At 37.3% G+C, this 9,735-nt stretch overlaps 1 protein-coding gene across 1 annotated transcript; it reads left to right on the plus strand.

Annotated features, from left to right (window-relative positions):
• Positions 1-2,479: 2,479 nt before the first annotated feature.
• rhol (rhodopsin, like) lies at positions 2,480-4,221 on the plus strand. Its single transcript, XM_046875367.1, has one exon. It carries the CDS (start codon positions 2,574-2,576, stop codon positions 3,600-3,602), a length of 1,029 nt encoding a protein of 342 aa, XP_046731323.1. The 5' UTR covers positions 2,480-2,573; the 3' UTR covers positions 3,603-4,221.
• Positions 4,222-9,735: the final 5,514 nt, after the last annotated feature.

Here is a 9,735-nt window from a genome sequence, read left to right on the forward strand (position 1 = left end):
ATTACCACACAAACTTACCTCAGCCCAAAGAGAAGGAGCATGAGGCTGAGTAAAGCAAATTTTATTTTTTTTTGTTAAAATTGTCAAAAAAGATCTTACAGCAATCAGCATGTAATTATAATTTATAATATGAAATTTGCAGCTCGATATCTACCACTACAGAGAATCTTCACAAGTTGGTCCTTGGCTTTCACCTCAAGATTACCATTTATTTTTTTTATCAAATAGAACTCAGAATGATTTATGAACTTTTCTCTAAGTATCTCTCCAAGGTAGAGGGTCTAATGGAGCTAAGAAAAAAAAGTGCTTATTATTGTCTAAGTCAGATATTGATGTAGGTGAGGTGAGGAGGCCTGGGGTGCCATCAGCATTCACATTTATCCCAAAGGTGTTCAATAGGGTTGGAGCTCCTCCACTCCAAAGCATATCTTAAGCATGGCTTTGTGCACAGGGGGCATTGTCATCGTAGAACAGGTTTGGATCTCCCAGTTCAAGAAAAGGGAAAATATAATGCTACTTATTAACGTAATCCAGGACATTTGTGTACTTCAACTTTCTGGTGTGTTTTATTGCTCAAATTTAAAATAATTTGCTTTGCTACCATATTGCTAAAACAGTGAGTTTGGTTCTTCTATTGTATTAACTAATTAATGACATTTTTAAAAGAAGTCATCGTATAAAAAAAACTTTCCTGGACATGACACCAGTGATACTGTTAATTGGTAAAAAAAAAGTTGCAGCAGTACAGGTTGGGATTGAACAGAGAGGATTTGACGCTTTATATGGGGCCTGTAATGCAGCGTGGCAACACCAGAGGGAGCTCTTCTCAGCTGTTTTTTTTTATTTTATTTATTTTTTATTCCCCATAAATTCCTCAACCCAGGCAGTGTGTGTGACTGCTGCTGCTTTTTTAATCTTCTGATCAATAGCTAGAAGAGAACCTATATTTATCAGCACACTGTTTCATAATTGTGCATACATACCTCACTGTTTAAGTTTCCCTCGCTTTGTGTAGTTTGGAGGTGTTTTTTTTTTATATACTGGTGTGTGAGAAAGAGGGAGACAAAACATACAATTGATTCGTTTTCTTCCTATTATTTTAGTTTGTTTTATTGTAGCGAGTGAATCTATTTGATGTGAGCACACCACAAGGTTTCAACTAGGATGCAGCGAGAAGATGCTCATAATAGAGAATGTTGTACTGCAGGTTACAGTCAAAGGTCGTTACAGGAAAGAGGAAAGATGCCTGTCATATGTACATTACAGCACATTGAAATTCTGTCTTCACATATACAATCTGGGGTCAGATTACAGGGGGTTGATGCAAAAGGCGACATCAAAAACGAACGCCTCTGGCAGATTTGTGACCAAATTTCACATTTGCTTTTTGTTCTAACTTGCTGTCCATGATGAAATCGCAGAGGTGGTAACGCACGTGGTCAGAATAGCACCAGATAGCACCGTATCGTATCTCGTATATACGAGAAGTGCTCATTTATGTGGTGCTGGAACAGGCAGGTGTTTAGATGGAAGTTTGTTTCAGCACAAAGGTGCCAGAAATGAGTCCTGAAGCATGTCTTCCTTTTACCCAGAGAGATTGTGGGACCAGTGCTAAAATAAGATATGGAGCATGGCTCAGTGCAGGGTGAGTTCAAAGCTGTGAGGTAGAAGGGCGCATCGCTGTATTAAATCTGACGCAGCAGCTAAAGGAAGTGTGCTGGTGTGAGAAAACGTGGGAAGGTTAAAAACAAGTGACTGCATTCTGGATCAGCTGCAAAGGTCCTTTGGAAGCAGATCTGCCAGGAATGAGTTGCATTAGTCCAGTCCTGAGACAACAAAACCTTGGATCGGACAGTCATAAGGTCAAACCCCAGCACCACCAAGCCACCATGGCTGAGCCCTTTACCCTCAACTGTTGAATGAAATGTGTAATAGCAGAAGATGAATATGGGATGCACATGAAACTTGCTATAACTAATTGCAGCTGAAAAATATCCCGCTTAAAAATCGAAAGAAATGTACAAGATTTCTAAGGACAATGTAGTGTGCTAGCAAGAGGAACCTAGCATCCAAGGCTGGCATCAAGTAAAGTGTATGTTTTAATCACACACTCACCTGAAAAGAAATTGTGTGGTTAAGATATTAGGCAGTGAAACAGCTTCCAAACACCGGACCAACTTGTCAAGGAAGAAATGAAGACGTTGTAATGTGACCTTCAGGAGCATAGCTGGCAAAGTATAACAGCAAGACAACATGCTAATACAAAGCAATTGTCATGATTTGGATTGAACAATAAACTAAATATTTTTAATAGTTGATTATTAGTGTAAACTATTTGACAAAACACTGCAATTATTCCCAGTTACAATATCCCAAATATAGCCTCTCATCTCCCACGTGACCCACAGGCTGTAAAGCATGCTTAAGCTCAGTAATGGATTAGCATTAACGTCGTCTGAATCATATTTTGCTGACCAGTCATATACGCTAAGCCTTCCAGTTGCCTGCCATGTCTACCTGCTCACTAGGAAGAGACTACAGAGGACAACTGGACTTGCATCTAATCCTCAGCCATGAATGCAACAGAGGGTTCCAATTTCTACATCCCCATGTCCAACGCAACCGGTGTAGTGCGGAGCCCTCATGAGTACCCGCAGTACTACCTGGCCGAGCCATGGGTGTTCTCCTTGATCACCATTTATATGTTCTTCCTTATTCTAATCGGCATTCCTGTCAACCTCTTCACGCTCTGCGTCACAGTGCAGCACAAGAATCTGCGCACGCCGATCTACTACATCCTGGTAAACATGGCAATGGCCGACCTCCTTGTAATCGTGGTCAGCTTTCCGTTTGCGATGCACGCAGCTATGCATGGCTATTTCGTCCACGGAATGGTGGGATGCAACTTCGAAGGCTTCTTCACGGTCCACGCTACACAGATTTCAGTGTGGTCCTTGGTAGTCCTGGCCGTGGAGAGGGCCATGGTGTCCTCGCAACCCAGCATGGACATTCGGTTCCGCCGGAGGTTCGTCATTAAGGGCATCGCCTTTAGTTGGCTGATGGCTTTCAGCTGTTCGTTGCCTCCTCTCTTCGAGTGGTCACGGTACATTCCTGAGGGTTTGCAGTGCTCGTGTGGAGTCGATTTCTACACCTTGAAGCCTGATATCTTTAATGAGTCTTACATCAACTACATGTTCGCCGTGCACCTCGTCGTCCCGCTCACCATCATCATCTTGTGCTTCAGCCGACTGCTGTGTGTTTTTAACAACGAGGAGCTCGATAAAATCGAGCGAGATGCTAACTGCGTGGCAGTTACATTGACTTTGGGTTTCTTTATGTACTGGTTGCCATATGCTAGCATCGGCTGGCATATCTTCACAAACCAAGGCAGTGCCTTCAGTCCCTTCGCCATGACCTTGACCTCGTTCTTTGCCAAGAGCTCTGTGTTGTTCAGTCCCCTCATTTGCGTTTGCCTGGACAAGCAGCTCCGCCGGGGCATGATCATCACGCTATGCCTAGGAAAGAACCCTTTTCCAGATGATATGGGAGCCTCGAAGACCGAGGCCTCGTCTGGATCATCCAGCTCAGTGGCTCCTGCATGAGCTAGCTGTCACACCCCCTGAGCATTTCCAAAGCAAGATTACCAAGATTTTACAGATCTGTGGATACAAAGGCAGCTCTTTTGAAGTCCGGCTTACTTCCACACTGATACAGCTGCCTAAAACTCCACTTTCAGACTTTTATGTTCTTTTGTGTTTGTGATGCCTGGATTTTGAAGGACAGACACGGAAAAACGATTTTGTTCAGTGCTTTGAATGCATCTTGCTGCTTTTAATGTTACAGAAGGTCGAACTGATGTTTTCGGCGAAATGATGATTAGCACATAAAAGCCGCTCGGCTATGATCTCGCAGTTATACAACTAAATAACGTAGAAATGTCGATTAAAGTAGTAGTGTGGTGTTGATGTTTTATGACGTTTTAAAAAAGTCAGTTTAGGCTAATATTGGCTTAACCTCTTAAATCCATAATCTGTTCCCAAGGTCATTTTGCATAAAGAGATGATGCTAATCAGATTACTCTGATTAAAGGAATGAAAATGAAATTAGAAGCTCTGCGAGACTTAGACACTAGGGTTAAAACTTTTGGGTTCTATTTTAATTTACTTGATGTGACTAAATATACTAAATATAAACTTAATATGTACTTATATATATATATATATATATATATATATATATATATATATATATATATATATATATATATATATATATATATGACGTAATCTCTGTGTTGGAATTTCTTTTTTTCCCAGAGCAGTGTTTCAAGAGTGCTGATGTTAGGTTTAGCCCATTTAAATGTTTGTATCATTCTTCAGGTTTACAACTTAAAATTCTCATTTTACCAATAGTTTCTTACATTCAAAATATTATTTTACTTACTACTTAGTTATCACATGGCAGCACACAGCACCTTATTGAACTGTTTTTATTGCTGGATCAAAAAAAAAAGTTGGTTATGTGGGATCTAAGACATGAGTGGCATCGTATTTCTTACTTGTTTAAGGAAATGTATATATATATATATATATATATATATATATATATATATATATATATATATATATATATATATATAAAAACAACAACCACAGTTATATTACTGAGTAATATTACCTTGTAATGATTACCACTGGCTTTATACCTGCTGCCTAATTACAGCCATTCAAACAGTTCTGCTTATTCCACTGCATAAAGTAGTTCTGGCTATTATTAAAATAATAGCTTTATCCTAATGCACTAATATTAACAGGGTACAGTTTCTATAGTAAGTCTCTCTCTCTCTCTCTCTCTCTCTCTCAGTTACTATAGAAACTGTACCCTGTTAGTACTACTGCATTAGGATATATATATATATATATATATATATATATATATATATATATATATACACACACATATACAAACGCACAAGTATGCAGTTAAAATTTTTTCCATTGTTATTTTGCAGCCTGATACTACAATCTTTCTTTTTTTTTTTTCATTGATCTACATTCAGTTCTCCATAATAAAAAAGTTTACAAATTTACAAATGTTTGTACATTTTTTTCAAATAAAAAACTGAAATATCATGTACATAAATATTCAGACCCTTGAAAATTAGCAGTTGCCTCCCAGTTCTCTTGACCTGTGGAAAGGTCTATTGATTAGACATGATTTGAAAAGGCACACACGCTCTCTGTAGAAGATTCTCTGCTGACCTGCAGATCAGAGCACAAACCAAGCCATAAGGTCAGAGGAACTGCCTGCAGAGCTCAGAGACAGGATTGTTGCAAGGCACAGATCTGAAACATTATTGAAAATAGGAAGTAACTTGGATAAACCCAATCCCTTATTGTGTCTAAAAATGGATAAAAATGTACACATGGTAAGAAGTTCAGGACATGCTGGTCTAGACAAATATTAAACTTCTGCATTTGCTAGACACGTTCAAATATTTAGCTGCTTAAAAAAACAAGGCAAAAACACTACACCCAAAAAGGACATCCTGTTTATTGGACAAATTTTCTCCTGTATTTAATGTGGCGCACAAAGAACTGCGTGATCATTGGGTAAAGAAATTAATCACAGGTGCACAAACCTTGACGTTTCAGTGGCTGAGCATTATGTTGGCGTCATTTCCATTAATGTGCCTTTTAAAAGCTGCATTCCTTTCGAGAATAATGAAGAAACCGAAGGAATTTATTTATATATTTATTTTTGTGTCATGGAAACGAACAGATGATGATGGGGTTGCCATGGCAACCCTGATGCCTCCCTGTTTAGCTTCCACAAATGTATTAAAAAAATTTTCTCCTGTGCCAAAGACTTCATTCAATTGAGATACAAGCTGCATTACAAAATGACCTTTGAAAAGAATGCAATAAAGCTTTAGCATGTGTTCAGCATCGCTTTTGTTATTAGCTAAAGAACAAAACTAGGGGAAAAAAGCTCTATGAAAATACAAGGCTTCGGCTGAAGAGTGTCAGCAGGTCTGTCTGTGCTGTTAAATCTGTGTGTAGTATTTTCTAATAAAGCCACAATCGTGTTTAGTTTGCAGGGTAGCGCAATGCGCCCGGCTGGTGATGCGTTAAATGTTTTCCTCATAAAATCTGGCCTCAGTCAGGATCGAAATGATATCCATGTACTGCCTCATGACTTTAAGGCTAAATTCAACCCAGTTACATAAGTCCAAGTTTGTGTGTGTGTGTGTGATTTAAGTAGAGTCCAGACTACTGTAGGTGCATTATGTCTCTTGCCTGTATGTACTGCATTTTGTGGGTATATAATACAGTAATCCTCGGTCGAATCTCGCTCCCCGGTTTATCACAGAATGCCACATAACTCATTTGTCTCAGCCTCTTTGTTGACGCCATAGGACACTTCAACCAATAAACAAGCAGAGAAACTACACATCGGCTACTACGGAACCGTACACTGCACATGTTCTCACTGTTAATGTGATACTGTGCACTGTATTTCTACCAATTTACACAAAATTCATCTCGTTATATTCTTGCAGATGTTTTCTGTGTGTGTTTGAAGTGTGAGGAGGAGGATTTACAGCTTAGACAATATTAAAAAAAAGCATTGGGGTGGCGTCCGTTTATCGCGGTTTTGGAATGAAACCACAGTGATAAAAGGGGGATTAGTGTATATCATATTATAAACACAATCACATTTATTTATATATACAGTATATATATATATATATATATATATATATATATATGGAATGAAGGTAGTTACTGTAGAATGAGTGCAAACAATCAATCAATCAATCAATCAATCAATCAAGGGCTTCATCAAATAAATATTGAGCTGTTTATTTCTCAGTATAAAAGATATAAAACATACATACACAAGTGTTCATGAACTTACTACAAAGTAACTCATAAGTGTTGCCTCATAATTAGATTTTAATTGAATTTCTCTTGGTTCGTTTGCTTTCAATTTTGTTAATTAATAAAAATAAACAATGAACAGTTTCTCTTTTCTCTCTCTATATATAAATTAAACTTGAATAGATTTTAGAGTAGTCAATGTGCAGATTGTTTAGTACACAAAATACATACATGTACACACGCATTTCATTGATAAATCAAAGATTTAGATAAAGAGTTGTTCAACAAATAGGGAAGGAGTCTTCAGGTCAGCACTTTATAACATTCAGTACGTTTTCCAGCATGGAAGAGTCTTCAGGACAGAAGGTGCCTTATGGTTTTTACGTCACATGACAAACTGTTTTCTTGATTCCAACCTAAAGGGACGTTTAAGCAAATCAACCATGATGTTATGCCATATATTCCTGTATATTCTTTATATCTGGTATGAGAGAGAGAGAGAACGAGAAGAAGAGAAGCTTTGAGGAAGCATAATTGAAAACAGGAAGTAACGTCTAGTAGATAAAACACATCACTAATTGTGACCACAAATGGAGAACAATCAAGTAACTAACCAAGGCATTCATAAATCTAGGTTCATAACTTGATTTGAATTTTGGATTTTATAGAGTTGCAATCAAGCCGAATTGGTTTTAATTCCATATTGTAGATTTATAATAGAGCACATTTTGGTGTCTGAGCATCAACATATCAGGTAACAGCTGTCATTTTCACTCACCTTGTGTCGTCTGTAGATATTATTTACTCACCTAGACGGCATGTGGATGAAGCCAAGTGCTGACTTTTCTGTTGAAGCTTCATTGTAATCAAAGCATTTCTACTGTAGATAATCAGGACTAAGAAATCATTCCTTTTTTTTGTTTATTCCTTTTTTAATAACTTCTGTTTGGTCTTTTATACAGTACCACTGATAGAATTGGACAGTCATCATAATTCCTGTTTATCCAATCAGTGAATGTTCAGAACCATTCATTTGGGACTTGTGTAACACTGGAATCTGTATTTCAACTCACAGTTAGATGTATTTAAAAGTGCATAGATCGTCTGTAAAGTCTGAATTTCAATATGTCAATAAATTCAGCTGTAATAATAATTAAAAAAAACATAGTCCAACAATTAAGTGCTACAACTATTTTTATCTGCAGGTTGAAAGAAGGCATGAATGTGCATTGCGATGCCACATGTTTAAAAACGCATGCTGTAATGCAATATTTTCTTTAGCACTCACTGAATATGAAAATAAATTTGTAATGAACTCATTGACCATTTTAGCACAACTGAGATTACAATTTTGCTCATATTTTGCTTAATTCATCTATTGTTTGGGTCTAATTAATGTCTTATTGTTTGAGCTCATTAATACGAGATATAACGGCTTCCACTTGAGGATTTTATAGACCACAAACCAAGTATGTGTGACCGACTAAATAATTTTGTCTAGCTCTGACGGAGAAGAGGAAAAGCCTAAAAGCCTTCACTTTGCTCACGCATTTTTAAAATAAGTCTTGTGAAAAGCACTTTATGCAGCATAGATCATCCACTTGAGTGGTTCCTGAGCTGTGTGTCACCTTGGCAGTCCTGTAATAGTAATTCACAGTCAAAGCTATGTCAAGGTGTCTGGCCTGAATTGGCAGGAAATACGCCAGCTCAGATACACCAAACGTCATCACAGGTCTAGGAATGAAGTGAATCAGAAAAAAATGAGTCCTGAATAAGTAATGAGATTCAGATATGATTTAGCTCTAACTTTTTCCTGCTAAAGCGAGTGAATTATACTTTCATCGGGTTTATACGCAATGTCAATTTTGTATCATTACTCAATTACAAAAAGGTTGTGGAGATACAGAAATGAGCAGAGCAGAGAAAATGGTTGTTAATGGTTTTGTACTTTATACAAAAAAACACTTTCATCTAGAAGAAGAAGAAAAAACATCTATTTTCTCTCATCGGTTTTTGTTATAGTGGAAGTAGTGAGGGGTTTCGGGACGATGCAAAACACTTTTTGTGAGCTTTAGAGTAAATATTTCCAATTCAAGCTTTTATAGATGGAACTAGTTTTTTAGAGGGAAGAATTGATGGTTGTGTGTCACCAGTGGCAGCTTAAATCGGAGTACAATAATTGATGTGTTGTATAAATATTCGGGTAAAACAATACAAAAAAGGACATTTGAATGATTTTCTTCAAAACTATCAGCGGTGGACAGTAAGGAAGGAAATGTAATTTGTACTTAGGTAGATTTTTTGCGTATCTGTACTTTACTGAAGTATTTCCATTAGGAAGACTTTTAATTTACTTTACTTCACTTAGATGTCAAATATTTGACTTTTTACTCAACTTCTTTTTGCAAAATCAGTTGTTCCTTTTTATTTATAAGGATAAAAACTGGTCAAACACAAATCAGGGTCGAGCGCACAATCTGTTTAGAACTTGTTTTATCGGCGCTTGGTGTATCTACTGATCATCAACATACAGTTTAGCATCAGTTCAACAGCAAGCAGAACATTTACAGAGGAATAAATGATAAAGAAACTCCAGACTCGAACTCACCACAACACACGTGAACTTACACAATTATTTTTTGGGTAGTTGAAAAGAAGGTTTTGGGCTCATGATCATTTTATACTTTAGGGATGGAGAGATCTTCCTGTCTATTCTGAGGACTTGGTAATTGAAATCAAATGCTCGATCTGATTTCTTTGCTCTTTTAACCCGTATTAACCCGTAACTTTCAACCTGTGCTGCCCTGTGCTATACAAACGGTAATCTTTGGTGATACAATTAAGACAAAAG

Source organism: Silurus meridionalis, chromosome 19, assembly GCF_014805685.1.
Source record: "Silurus meridionalis isolate SWU-2019-XX chromosome 19, ASM1480568v1, whole genome shotgun sequence".
Classification (NCBI taxonomy): domain Eukaryota; kingdom Metazoa; phylum Chordata; class Actinopteri; order Siluriformes; family Siluridae; genus Silurus; species Silurus meridionalis.